The sequence below is a fragment of the Humulus lupulus genome, chromosome 1, assembly GCF_963169125.1.
Source record: "Humulus lupulus chromosome 1, drHumLupu1.1, whole genome shotgun sequence".
Lineage (NCBI taxonomy): Eukaryota > Viridiplantae > Streptophyta > Magnoliopsida > Rosales > Cannabaceae > Humulus > Humulus lupulus.
In genome coordinates this window covers 8,619,818-8,635,688 of record NC_084793.1, presented here as the reverse complement: position 1 = coordinate 8,635,688, position 15,871 = coordinate 8,619,818, and the positions used below count along the sequence as shown (strand labels likewise).

General features: G+C 33.1%; 1 protein-coding gene across 1 annotated transcript; it reads left to right on the top strand.

Annotated features, from left to right (window-relative positions):
- The first annotated feature begins 12,118 nt into the window (after positions 1-12,118).
- On the top strand, positions 12,119-13,650 carry LOC133785166 (transcription factor MYB14-like). The gene is made up of 3 exons (XM_062224425.1): positions 12,119-12,338; positions 12,457-12,586; positions 12,848-13,650. Exons 1-3 carry the CDS (start codon positions 12,206-12,208, stop codon positions 13,428-13,430), a joined length of 846 nt encoding a protein of 281 aa, XP_062080409.1. The 5' UTR covers positions 12,119-12,205; the 3' UTR covers positions 13,431-13,650.
- The last annotated feature ends 2,221 nt before the right edge of the window (positions 13,651-15,871 follow it).

Genomic DNA, 15,871 nt, shown 5'->3' with positions numbered 1-15,871 from the left:
GAAGAATCAGACTTGGACTTTAGTTCCCAAACCCGAGAGACAAAAGGTGATAGATGTAAATCAATTTTCAAGTTGAAAAATGGAGTTACACTAGCTGATCCAAAATTATATAAAGCAAGACTAGTGGCAAAGAGATTTACACAAGTAGAAGGTATCGAATACTCATAGATTTTTTCTCCAATTGTAAAAATGAAGACAGTAAGGATGTTGTTGTCCTGAGCTATTCAAAATGATTGGGAAATGGAGCAAATGGACATGAAGACTGCATTCCTTAATGGGAAATTGGAAGAGACAATCTACATGAACCAACCAGATGGATTTAAGGTGGAAACAAAAAGAGATGAGCTGGTTTGTTTATTAAAAAGATCACTCTATGGATTAAAGTAGTCCTCTAGACAATGGTATAAAACTTTTGATGTTGTTGTCACCAAAGTGGGTTATACAAGGTCCAAATTCGACACTTGCTTGTATTTTTCTAATATAAGCACTGCTGCTCCTATGTTTCTCTTGTTATATTATTTCATATAATATAATGTTAGATTAAATAATGTGACAAAATGTGATTTCTCACACTTTGTAACATATTATTGAGAGTCACAAAATTGGACACATGTATGTGTCCAAATGTGACATAATTTGGAGTTACAAAATCAGTTACAAATTTGTAACTCCCAAATATCACCAAATAATGTGTAGATTTTATGTTAGACATTTGAGATTGGATTTCACAAAACCATTATGAAATATGACTGTTGGAGACATGTTTTTAACTCCCATTAGGTGTTAGGAGGTTACAAAATCATGTGGGAAGTGATTTAGAACGTTTTGGAGAAATGACATTTTGTGCTGAAAATAGTCTGTGGCCGCAGCCACTGACATTCCCTGGTCACGACCTGGGGGACAAAGGCCACTCATAGTCCTGGCCGTGGCCAGTGAGGCTGACAACCAATTTGATTTTTCAGTTTTTTCCAATTTGAACGGTTCTAACATCCCAAGTAACTCCCAAATCTCAATTTTAATTCCATAAACATTCAATTAAACATTGGTAACAGCCATGGAGGTTGGTGGAATTTGAAATTCAAAGGGTAACTCAAACTCTATAAATAGGAGTCTAATGCTCACTTGTAAGACACACCATTTTCTATCCACAAAGCACTTGGCTGGAAAAATACACCATAGAGGCTTGATAATTCAAGAGAGCTATTTTCTTGAGAGATCTCTTAGTGCTTAGAGAATAGGGTGAAATAAGTTTTTGAACAAAGGTTTTGAATCTTGTTCAAGTTGGTGATCCCCACTACTCTACATTTTGGTTGTGTGAGGGTTTCTGTTCTTCTTATTATTATTATTATTATTTCATTCTTTTGATCTTGTTGTTCCTATTTTACTTGTATTATCATTGTTTTGATTTGTAATCTTCTTCTTCTACATCTTTCTATTTACTTGTATTTTTGTGCAATTGAGTTGTAACATTTCTTTGATTAATATTACCTTGTTTATTATAGTTTTTGCATATAATTGTATTTTGGTTTTCCACATTTCCATTTAGCATAATATATATTATCTAACATCTCTCAATCTATGTAGATGACATGCTGATTATGGGAAGAGATATGAGCAAAATTAATAAGTTGAAACAGGTTTTGAATAGATAATTTGAAATGAAAGACATGGGGTTGCAAGGAAAATTCTTGGCATCTACATTCATAGATATAAAGGGAAAGGACAAATGGTTTTAGCTCAGAGACAATACTTGGAGTTTGTGATTCAGAAATTTAATATGACACATGCTAAGAATATGGTCGTTCCTTTAGCTGGTCATTTTGATTTGTCAACAGACCAATCACCTAAAACTGAAGCTGAGGAAGAATTCATGTAAAAAATTCCATATGCAGAAGCAATCGGAAGTGCAATTGGAAGTGTAATGTATGCTATGATTAGCACCAGACCTGACATTACGCACTCAGTAAATGTCTATGTCGATACATGTCCAAACCAGGTGAAGATCATTAGAAGGGGCTCATGTGGCTATTAAGGTATCTTAAGTCTACTTTAAATCATGGTTTATTATTCAAAAAGACTAAAAGACAAATTTGTCTTGAGGGATATGTTGATGCTGATTATGCATCAACTAAGGACACTAGGAAATCTTTTACTTCCTATTGTTTTCTTCTAAATGATTGTTGTATCACTTGGAAGTCTCAACTTCAGCCTATTGTGGCATTGTCTTCCACGGAAGCAGAATTTATGTGTAACGCCCTGGATAGCCAATACCGCTACATTGTGTGTTTATTAAGGTGCAGGACTTGCTAATCAAGTCAAACAGTTTAAAACGTGAATTCTAAAGTCATTAGAGTGCTAGGGTTAAAAGGTTTTGGTCTCAAAAGATACTTACCATATAATTAAAGATTTACATATGGGATCCTAAAAGAAATAGCGTTTAAAAGTCTATTTACAAAATTTCCAATGTACAGACAACCACCAGCCCTTCTAAAGACAAAACAGAAGTTTATGGTATTCATGTCCCTGTCTCCCCTCAATCGTGGCGGCTGAGCAGCTAATCATGTACATTCTGCTCTCAGAGCTCTCCAAATCAGGGCTGATCAAGCTTGCCCTTTCCTTTACCTGCACCACGTAGCACCCGTGAGCCAAGGCCCAGCAAGAAAACATATCTCATTACATAACAAGCCACAGTAATATTTGGGTAACCCTTAAGCACGTTCATACACTTAACATACCACAATATTCACAAAACATGGAGATTCAACCAGAGAGTTAGCTAATCATCACCTAGCTATACAGCATAACAACTCACCAAACAATAATAACAAACAAATCATATAATAGTCAGGGTCGACACTTTAGGTCGCACCCTCTGTTTACCCCACTGACACTGGCCCGCTTAAACCAAACTCAGTGCATAACAAGCTGTCCTCAACTACTAGTGGACGAGCCGCGCCCTATGCGCTAGTGTAAACTTCAGCACTCTTAGGTCGTTGGTTTACTGTTTACATGGCATAATACCATCCTTTACAAAGCATACAAAATAAGGAACCCTTAGTCCCATTATAATTCCACAACCGGGTGTAGTTTTCTTACCTTTAGTTTCTAAGTTCACTAATTACGAGCGACGCCTCTCGAGCACGATCCGCCACCCGAGCCCTAGCTTAATACCTAGTCACAACCAAGATAGGGAGTACCATTAATAATCGCGTTAATATTTCTGGGTGGAGTTTTAGCTTTCGGGACATCGAATTCCACCAAACACAGCGGTGGAATCGATCCCGAGCACCCTAGGTTAGGTTCCCGCTCTTAAAACGTCCAAAAGATCAAAGATGCCCTCAAGGGTTGCGGCCCTTGAAACCTAGCCGCGGCCCGCCCCTGAAACAGAGGCTAAGCCTCTCTGAAGACAAACACGCACCGCGGCCCTGCCCTAAGGCGCCGCGGCGCTTCCCCACTGAGAGCCTCCTTGGCTCTTCCTTGCTTCGCAGGGCTGCAGCGCTCTAGAACAGAGCCGCGGCCCAACCCTTCGTGCCCAAAAAAACCACCATTCCTAACATCCTAACCTTATTCAAAACCACCCCAAATCATCCTAATTCCAAAACCCATTGATCACAAGACTTTTAACATGATTCTAACAACATAATCCAACAGAAATCCAGCTTAAAAACTCATCAAAACTCCACTTTGATTTTTGAAACCCAACAACTAAAGAACTCAAGAACCAGTCATGCAAACTCAGATTTTAGACTCTAAACTACGAATTGAAGCTTACCTTCCTTGATGATCCACTTCCTCAACAACTTCTGAGCTAAAACCTCAGCTTCAATTCAACCCTTAAACATCAAAACCATAAACACCTTTAATACTCAGCCAAAACTCAGAATTCTAGTGTTCAAGAATGAAATTCAGTTCTTACCTTGGTCCTGATTGAGTGTCCCTTAGCTAGAGCTAGGCTAATCCCTCACAAACTCAGCTCAAAACACAGAATTCCAACTGATTCACCTTAGGCTTCTATAGCCTTCTTGAGAGAGAAAAGAGAAGAAGAGAGAAGAGATGTTCAAGGGTCAGTTTGTGTCTTTTGTTCTACTGCTTTCTGCTTACTTAGTCTAATTAAATCAATCCCGAGGCTCGGGGTACCGAAAACGTCCCGGGGGCAAAATGGTAAAATTTCCCAATATTACCGCCTAGGCTTCCTAACCTCAAATATATCTCCATATATTTATTTTCATAACCCGATAACCCAAGTAATCATCTAATACCCCAATTACCCCTTGACATGCCCCAGGTCAAACATTAAGCCCCGTTGTGACTTTCCCGTTAACTAGCTCCCTATGATCGCCTCGAGTCGCGCGCTGCAGGCTTACCCACATAATAATGTGGTTCTCACAAATATAGCATACAACCACATTTACATTCACATAGCCATATAACATGTTTATCATATAATCACACGTTAATTTAATAAATTCACACACATAAACCAATTATGCCCTCCCGGCACACTAACCAAGGCCCTTAAGCCACATTAGTGATTCTGGGTCGTTACATTATGTCTACAACAGAGGCGTTTAAAGAAGCAATTTGTCTTAAAGGTGTACTTGAGGAACTCAAAGCTTTAAAGGATAAAGTGGTAGTTTACTCTGATAGCTAGTCATTCATACATCTATGCAAAAGTCTTGTTTATCAAGAAAGGTCTACGCATATAGATGTGAGACTCTACTAGATAAGGGATAAGATAGAACAAGGTGTTATAGAACTGGAGAAAGTACCAACCGAAGAGAATCCTGCTAATGCGGGAACCAAAGTGCTAACTCAAACTGAGTTTTAATATTGCTTGAAACTTATGAATATTGGAGTTCGATAATCATCTATGGTGGTTGTAACGCCCCAACTCCTGGGACAATTACGGTGTGCCTTGTAAACAGTGCTTAACTCGCTAATCGAGTCATTTGGCCAAAATCGTGAACTAAGTATGATTAGCGGTTTAGGGATTAAAAACTTTGGTTAAGATGTAACGTTTCACTATAACGTTTAACATATACATTGGGATCCCGAAAATATAATTTCAGAGTCTATTACATAAAATATTTACAACAGGCCGTTCTAAGCGGCAAAACAGGGTTCAACCCTAATTCCACTTTAAACCTCGGCCGTGGTGGACGAGCAGCTGCATATGAACACGTCATCACCTAAGCTCTCCAACTCAAGGATGGTCCAGCTTCCTTTTGCCTTTACCTGCACCACGTAGCACCCGTGAGCCGAAGCCCAGCAAGAAAACATAATACATCATGATATAATATCAACAATAACCAAGGTAACCATTCAGAACCAACGGTCCATACAGGTAGGTGACAATAGCCAAAAGTCACAATAATGAGCATCGCTCCCTCTAGCCATGTGATGATAGGGTCACCAGGGCTCAACTGATAAGTGATTCTTTCTTAGGTTCGTTTAGGACAGGTGCAAGGTGATTAATCACCAACATAACCTTCCTCACGACTCTAGTGTCGAACCTATGGACAACGTCCCTTAGCCATGTGACAAACAGTCACCGGGGTCATATACCTTGGCTATAGTCATCTGGTCGTAGACCAGGCAAGCGCTTATAGTTCTCATTGACCTTCCGGTCGGTCCAGCACTAATACCCCATATGAGTCATTCAATGCCGACCTCGATTAGATCTAATCTTTATTTGGCCCGGCGTTCACAACGCACTGCCACCTCTGACCCTTAGGTCGGTAAAACACGACCAGTGCTCAGCCCGTGGTGAACTTAACTAATAAGTCACAGCTTCACAGACGGATTTGACACCATTGTCGATTCTGACTAGTAAGTCAGCGCCATACACAGGTAAGCCATGCCACCAAACATATATCACATGTCCAATGTCCACAAACAAGGTATTTAGCATGCTTACTAACAGATACCAGTATAGTTAGGACCATGCACAACCACAGAGGCTCAAGCTCTGAACAATATCATACCCGGTATACAAAGCATGTCCTAATCACATGTTTCTTATGCATCATATGCAACATATTCAACAATCCAACATGCACCAATAACAGCCATGCATGTCACATTTAACAGTCAACCAACATGCATCAAGGATAGCCATGCATGTCATACATAATAATCAACCGACATGCATCATAATAGTCATGCATGTCTCATATACACAGGGTGCAGTTTTCTTACCTCAAATCCGAGCTAGAACCAATATAAGAACGACCCTTGAGAACGGTCAACCTTTAAGCCCTTAGCGGTCACCTAATCATAACCAAACATGGAACACCATCAATAACATGATAACCCAAAGGTTTTCAAACCAATATCTAGCCTCCCAGAGATCAATCCAAACTAATCCAAGTAGTAGGGACACTCTCGAGGCCCATAGCTAAGTTACCGGGGTCAAAACGAGCAAACGGGGTGAAAACAGGGCAAGGGCTGCGGCCCTAGCACCTTGGGCCGCGGCCCCCAGAATTTCCAGAGGCAAGCGCCGCGGCGCCCCACACAAGGGCCGCGCCGCCCAGCGAAACAGAAAGGCCACCTGCTAACTCGAGCTAGGGCCGCGGTGCCCAACCCAGAACCATTCTCCAACGTGTTTTCAACACTTCAAAGTCCCCAAAAACACACCTAAACATTCCCCAATCATCAAAACAAAGTTCCCAAGCTTCCCAATACCTCAAAACCCTCAAAACCCAAGGTTCAAACAAACCGAAAACTCAACGATTCACAAAATCAATTCAAAGCTTAGAAACTCGAAATAACTCAAAACTTAAACTTCAATTACCTTTGATTGGGTTGTTTTCCGTCAAATCCTTCGGCTAAGAAGCTTCTATTCTTTCCTAGGATCGCTATGCCTCGACCCTCGCTTGATTCCGACTCCTAGAACTCAAGATATATTCGAAAACGCTCAAACGGTAAAACGGACCGTCGAGAGAGAGAACGAGAGGTTTCCTAACGTACACTCTTATCTGACAAGCTACTTCAAGCTTAAGTAACCTCAAATAAAACCACCGTAATGGAGAAGTTGAGCCACCGTTTCTAGCCTCGTGTCTGTGCTCTACTCCTTGTCGCCGCCAACCCAGGAGAATGAAAGAGATAGAGATATTTTACAACCAGTAGAAATGACTGATTCATGGAGTATATCCAAAAGAAGAATCAACATATATCTAATGCCCAACAAAAAATACACAAACAAATAATAGATATAATAGGAAAGGGAGATTCAGAGTTAGAGTCGACTTGACAGTTGGGTGGAATAGAAAATTGACTGGGTCCACTGAGTTAGAGTTGCATTCTTGAGGTTACAGCAGCCATGCCGACAAGGATTGAGATGGGAAGACAAATATGGTCTTTTAAAGTGAGAAGGAAATGCATGCACAGATGATGGACGTGAGGGAAGAAGAGAGACGAAGGATTGCTTTTTTTTTTAAGCAATTGATTGATAAAGAGTAATAGACCTCACCGAAAAAAAATTCTAACCAGTTACAAGTTTTTAAGGGTAGTGTGGTATTTTAACAAATTTTTACAAAATAAATTGATCTGATAGTTGACAATCTTTATAGTTAAATCTAATGGTTAAAAATCTATGATGGATTTAGTCCCTCCAAGGCAAGAGAGGAACTAAAGAATTGCCTTTAAAAATATATATATTATATACTAAAATGTTAAAATAAAAATAGGGGACCATGGTCCCTTAGTTCCGTCATTATATGTAGTATATTTCGTGCTATTCTACAGTGGAGACTGGCCATCACTAGTACAGCCAAAAGAAAATTATAATTATTCTAGGGTTGTATTCACATGTAATATCACTAGATACAAACAAGTTATATTTTTGCTTATATTTATTTATTAAATTTATATTATTATTATTATATAAATTTTAAATAAATAAATCATATATGCATATAAAATAATGACATAAACATATTAAATGAAAAATTAAATTAAAATATTATTTATATTTTTTTTAAAAATATATACATATATAATATGATAATATTTTAAACATAAATAATAATTTTTTAATAAAAATTAAAATTATGTACTATATGTTATTATTATAAGGATATTTTATAATATTTAAATTTATATTAATATAAATATTAAATATTTACTCTTGAATATTATTATAATAATAATATTTAAAATAATAATAATAATATATAATTCTATTTAAAAGTTTAGATAAATCAAATTAAAGTTCAGAATCTGTCAAAATCTAAATCTAAGTATATAAAACAAAGCCGGTTTACAGTTAATAACACGATTTATTAAATTATTATTATTTTTTTTAAAAAAGGAACAGAATCTAAAACCAATATTTATATATGTGTGATTTTGAAGATTGTCTTACTTTTTTTGCCAGTGATTTTATTTTATTTTATTTCGATCGACTTAAGACAATGCTATCTTATAGGTAGTGAGCTCTCCACCAGTAGTAGACCAAGTACGAAGTACTATACCTATACTGTGTCTGTGTGTGAACTTAGCAGCCTTCATATTTTATTTTTCACACTACTAATCCAAAGTAGGAATATGCAGTGATTTTATCATTTTCTTTTTTTTTCTTAATAATAAATCATATATTAGAGATTAATTAACACGTTGTATACATATGTATATGTTTGATAACATTTATCAACAATTTTTAAACTAATTAATGGCTTATAAACAATATTAATTCAAGGTATGAAATGGTTGGAAATCCAATTCATTATGATTTCAAATCTTGTTAGTGGTGCGGCTATGCGATGCTTCAAATGAATGAACTGAGTGGGTTTTCTGTCCCACATTATAGTATTTATTATAAGATAATTAAGTTTCATATATGGTGTTGAAAATGGTTTCTTGATTCTACAATTATTGAGTCAAATTTCTTGAATTATTTAACTCTGCAAAGGATGACCACGACTTTAAGAAACTTGAGATCAACTAGCTAAGTAAAGCACCTTTAAATTGGAGTTTTGGACAATAATAATCAATCCACCACGGCGACTGTAGTGCATTTACTAGAACATCAATATCGGTGTACTTCTTTTTGTTTTCAGCACTTGGATAATTATAATTATATATTTTTTAATAATTGTACACATTGTAGTTATTTAGAATATCCTATAAATTTTAGAAAAATTCTGAATAATTTATTATGCTGAAAGAAATGTTCAAACAATCTGTTTCACACATGTATAAAAAAAATACATACACGTACACGTTGTTTTAACATTATTTTCAGCAAGTTGTTTAAATAACTACAATGTATAACGTCGAATAAAAAAGTTGAGATTATAATTTTTCACGTGTCAAAAACAAAAAAAAGAAGCATTATAGTCACTCCCAATATAAAGAGATCATACATGTCCCAAATCTCTTGGACTTGACCACCTTATTTATTTAATTAATTACTATGACTTTTGAATAGAAAACTTACTTAGTAAAAAAGGAACAAAAAAGTTGGCAATTTTTTTAATTAATTAAACTAAACTATCATGTATAACATTCACTACAAGAAAAAAAAAGATTTTAGGGATGGCTGCTTATAATTCCATTATCAGCGGCGACAAGGCGTCTTCGTCTCTGATATCACCGTGGACAAGTATTACTAATTAGAGAACTTATTATGAGCGACTTTTTCTACTATTAGCGGCGATTTTTTCTACAACATCAGGGACAACTTTCCATTATTAGGAGTGAAAATTGATTCTAAGAGCATCTTTTTTTGGGCGACTAGTAAAGTATTAGGGGCGATATTGTCGCTCCTAATGTTTGTTTATTAAGGACGACTTTATGTGTCGTCGCTAATAATGCATATTAGCGTTTTTTCTTTAGGGCACGACTTTTTAGAAGCAACATGGCGCCCCCAATGTCAAATAATTGCCCATAAAAGTATATTTTGTTGTTGTAGTGTGTTCAAATGTATTTCATAGAAAGCAATCGATTTTAGTCTTCTTCAAAAGAACTACTTAGTTTAATCTATTAGTATTATTATGACTAATGTAAATTGTAATGATCTCATCATCTCATTTATAGGAGATTTAGAAAATAATAATTAAATATTTATATGTGTGATCTAAGGGCAGTACTTGTACTAGTTGTAGCTTCTTTTTTTGACTCGTCAGTCACCCCCACATGTATTTGTTTATATATAAAATGAATATATAATAATATTCCAAACAAATACAAAAAATCAAACTACTTTTTGTAAGTAGAGAAATGGATTATATCGACATAAGGAGAGGGGTGGAATATACGACGCTGTTACGCATGTACCAACGTAATTATTCTATATATAATGTTATAAACATATTTTTTAAAATATAAAATATATAAATATATTTCGATTGCAAATAAATAATGGATATTGTATTAATATATACGTACGTGCACCTGCTTTCACTTTAATTAATCATTAATTAATACATATATTTAAGCATATTCAAACCGTTTTTTTTTCATTACTTTTTGACCTTTAATATTACTTTGAGTTTTTTATTGTCTGATTTTTTAAAGCATCTATTTTCTCATTCTGTTCATAATTTTAATATTTTCTCATAAATTAGTAAGCATCCCTTAATCCCTCCACTCATTTGTAATATATATATATATATAAAAAATTAAATGATTAATTATAACTTATTGACAACTGGTAATTAGAGAAGTTTTGGTATATGAACAATTTTAGATTTTAGTTGGAAGTGAATTATATATATATTAAAGATTTTCAAAGGTATTAATAATTTTTGTCATGAATTTTGTCTACTTTATGTCCTTTTTCGTTTGATGAAAATAGTTTAATTAATTAATGATATTTTACATCTAAAGAAATGACTGCGTTTTGCATTCTTACTGGGTGGTAGAATATTTTTTTCTCTAATTAAAATAAACTATATAACACTTTTACCAATATCATGATTTCAATTTTATTATTAAATTACCCTTCTTCTTCTTTTATATGGTTTTAATTGTGATGTATGATGCAAAAAATCTTAGTTTTAGTCTCAATAAATTGTGAATACAAGTAAAAAATTTGTGACTAAAGAAAAATTATCTTATTTGTGCATTCACTAAAAAGTTCGTGGCTAAAAGTATTAGTCATACAAATTACAATTTGTTGTCACTAAATGTATTTTTAGTCACAACAAACTTTATCATTAAAAATAATAGGTTGTGACTAAAACTACATTAGTGACAACTTATGTGATTAAGTATGACTTAATATTCATAAATAATTTTTTGTTGCGACTAAAAATAGCATTTAATCACACAAAATATATATTGTGACTAAAAAATTATCAATAAAAGTTGTATTATTGTCTTTTTTTTTTTTTTTAGTTATAGAGATATATTTTCACTTTCAAAGAAAATAAATTATAAAGTGGCTCTACTAACCTTGTAAACCACGCTATTGAAAAGTAGCACAATCCCTTTGACATTTACAACTAATCCATTCAAAGAAAACATATTTAAATCTCAATGTACTTCAATTCCTTCGAAAAATAAAAATAAAAACTTTTTTGGACGAGGATTTTAAAATATCTTTGAAATTTTTCATAGATTTATTTCATAAGTAACTTATATATAAAAGTATTACTAACTTGAAATTCCAAGTCAAACAAACAAGCCCAGTTCAGCTTCATCCATAAATAAAAATAAACTGAAAAACGAAAAACAGGTTAATAAAAACAAAACAAGAGTCTTAGTTTATTAGTGTTGAAAAAATAAATTTAAAAAAAAAACCATAAAATCCAAAACAAAAAACAAAAAACAAAGAGACAGCATGAGTAAACGAGTGTGATAATAATTTAGGAGCACCAGTGTCCTCTCATGACATATTATTGAATAAGAAATTAAACAAAGAAATATATAAAAATAGGCACGTTTTATTTTGACTTGAAATGATCTAATTAGTACAGACCAATCACATGGCTACACGTCATCACATATGAATGTGATGTGAGAAACCGGTTTCGTGGAAGTGATAGGCTTGGCTTGGAATACATTCAACAGCGTCAACTGTTGAATATTATAATAATAATGTCATACGGCCAAAGGAGTCGAATTTCGATTCCCTCGTGTGCGCTATATATATATATAAACTCGATCACTTGAATTGAGATCATCCAAAACACAGAGAGAGAAATATATACAGTGATAATTGCTGGTTAAAGCTAGAAAAGAAACGAAAAGAAAAGAAAAGATGGGAAGAGCTCCTTGCTGTGAGAAGATGGGGTTGAAGAAAGGTCCATGGACCTCAGAAGAAGATCAAATTCTCATCTCTTACATTCAGAGATATGGCCATGGAAACTGGAGGGCACTCCCTAAACAAGCTGGTATGAACTCATTTTCATTCCCTCTCACTCTTCCAATTTATATATATCGAGTTTTATTAGTTTGTGAAAATGGGTATTTTTTATTAATTCATTGCATGATCTGTATGTGTAATTTCAGGTCTGTTGAGGTGTGGAAAGAGTTGCAGACTGAGGTGGATAAACTACTTGAGACCTGATATTAAACGAGGCAATTTCACTAGGGAAGAAGAAGAAACCATCATCGACCTTCATGAAATGTTGGGCAATAGGTACGTTTTATCAATTAGTTTTTTTTTTTTTTCCTTGCTTATAATTTTATCTCTAAACACTAAAAGAAATGATCATATAAAACACGTTTCTTATTTTATTTCTGAATATAATAAGGATACAGAACAATGATTCATGTGATAGCACATATAACACATACTTATTATAACATTCTTTATAGGATTTAATAACGCGACATACATTAATGATAGCATATCCTTATAAAGCAAATCTTAATAAGATTTTGTTGTCTTTTGATATAGATGGTCGGCTATAGCAGCGAGATTACCTGGTCGAACAGATAATGAGATAAAAAATGTGTGGCATACTCATCTGAAGAAAAGGCTTTCTACAACGACAACACAAAACAATAAGAATCATCATGTCGTTCAGAAATCAAAACGACAACGCCATCAGCAGTCGTGTGATGATGATCATCAGGTCATTAAAAATGATGAAGATGATGATGACACAAAATACAACAACAACATCATGATCACCATGGATCAAGATGATGAAGAAAATAATAATAATAATAATAGACCAGTTGTGTCGTCACCTGCTGATCAATCTTCATCTTCTTCATTTAGTACTGGTGATCATGATCATAACGACATTATTAATGTCATGGACGATGATTTTTGGTCAGAAGTTTTCTCATCTGGAGAGATTATTAATGATCATAATACTAGTAATTCAGAGGTATTATTGGATGGTCTTTCAGTGAATAATCAATTTTCAGACCATGCCTTAATCACTACTACAAATCTTGACTATGATCAAGATATGGACTTTTGGTACAACATCTTCACTAGATCTGCGGATTTACCAGAATTGTTACTATAGAATAGAGTTGAAATTTATTATTTAAAAAGAAAAAAGTTGATTAATATATTTCTGTTTCACTTCATTGATCATAATTTTTTTTATTATTATTACGAAATGTAATTTTTGGTGGGAAATGAGTATTAGAATTGTTAATGCCAAGCTGCCCAATTTTTTGACCTGTAGAAAGCTATATAATATATATATATATATATATATGTATATGTACAAAAGCATATTAGTTACCGTGTTTATATATATATATATATTATTCAACACGTACGTACGGCATATTTATTCACAAGTGGAAAATATTTTTATATATATATATTTAGTTGAGAAAATATATTTAATTAATTGAATGTTAAAATATGATTTGGATTAGTAATTTGTATTGTTAGGACGGCGTTTGCGTGACAGCAATAAAGTATAAAATTATCACAGAGAATTATTGAAGAATATTATTGAATAACAACGAATGAAGAATAAAGTATATACTATATCGGGAATTTACTAATTTGCTACTATGAATTTTTGCAAAGTATCGTCTTTGTACTTTCTTTTTTAAATAATTCTCATATGATACTTTATATTTTTAAATCATACATATTTAGTATTTTAGACTTAGATTTAATAAATAAAATTTTGTTAGTATGACCAAACTATCATCAGATATATGCAATTAAGTAATTAAATTTAAATTTTGAACTCATAATTGAGAGTAATTTGATTAAATTGTATTAATTAAATTTTCGTTTATGTTATTAAATATGTAGGATTTTAAAATACAGAATATCAAATATGTACAATTTTAAAATACAGGGTACCAAGTGAGTATTATTGTAAACACATAGTACTAAAACGATACTTTACAAAAACACAGAGTACCAAACGGTTACCTACCCTACTATATAAGACCACCAAATAAAACACTTTCTATATAGTTATTAATCATAGTATTTATATTTTTGGCTCTTGTGTACACATGAATTAATCTATACAATAAGTTATTAATTTAATGGCTTAACTAGTATATAGACACTGTATTTTCTCTCTCTCTCTCTCTCTCTCTCTCTCAAAATTGTAGTTTGTGCAAAATTGACTAAGTTGACTGGTGGGGTTTTCATGAACAAGAAATGAGTTTTTGCCGACTTTAAATTAATCATATTATTGATTATTAGATGAGAGAATTTTTATCAACAGATACTTAGAGGACTGCAAAGTCGTAATATTTAACATGTTTATTCGCTATGGACCCTATGATGACATGATGAATTCGTTTATAAATTGTGTAGTCAAATAAGGTTATTCAAACTTGAAGAATTGTTAATCAGTATTCGTAAAATAATTGATGTTACTCGAGTTGAACACACATAATTGACTCGATTCATTTCATATGAATATATAATTACCTGTTGTGGTGGTGATGTTTCATGTTAATTAACTTCTTCCACGAAATAACCGATGACATAGTGTTAGATTTGAAAAACATCCAACGATATTTTTTCGAGATAATTGCTTAAAGGCATCTCAATACTTAAGTTAGTACAAAACTCTCTTGATCACAAGTCAAATATATTCTTTGCGTTTTTTTTTTCAATCTAAAAAAAAAACGCAGAGAAAATATTTAAATGAGTCTAATAAATATCACATTTAATACCCACATAATATTTTATTGCGATTTTTAAAAAAAAATGTAATGTAAAGTTTGAAGAGTGGGGAGGCAGGGACTTTTCTCCGCGATTCTTTAGAGAAAAGTCTCCACAATTCTTTAGAGAAAACGGCCGAGAAAACTGCTTTTCTCTGTCGTTTTTGCTAAAGAACCGCGAAGATAGGTCCGCTTTCCCTGCAAAACAAACCCGAGACCCTATTTCCTCTCATTTTCCATTTGTCATACGAGAAAGAAGAGTACGGCTTCGCCTTCGTCCCAAGCCACATGTTTCACCACTTTTCATTTTCTTGCATATTAATATTTTAAATCATGTAAATATATCTAATATTGATTTATTATGAAGTTTTAGGGCAAAAATGAATAAATATTGAGTGAGTTTAATAGGGTTTCAATGTATACGTTTATAGGGTGGTTTTCAAGCTTTTTTTTCTAAAGTTTTTTAACGTTTATAGAGGATTAGAATATATTTTCATTGTTCAGAACATGTATTGATCACTAAAACTTGATTTTTTTTAATATATATTTCGATTTTGGGGGATTTTTTTATATTATTTACCTAATTTATTAGCTTTTTCATAAAGTTAATATTAATTATGTTAAATCTTTAAAATGAATTGTATTTTACATAATTTTTTATATTATAATATTGTTATTTATATAATTTTTATATTATAATATTATTTCTTACATAATTTTTTATATTATTTACATAATGATATTTTAAAAGTTTATTTTTGGTAATTATATTATTTTAGGATCAATTCAATTACCATATATTTACTAATCAATG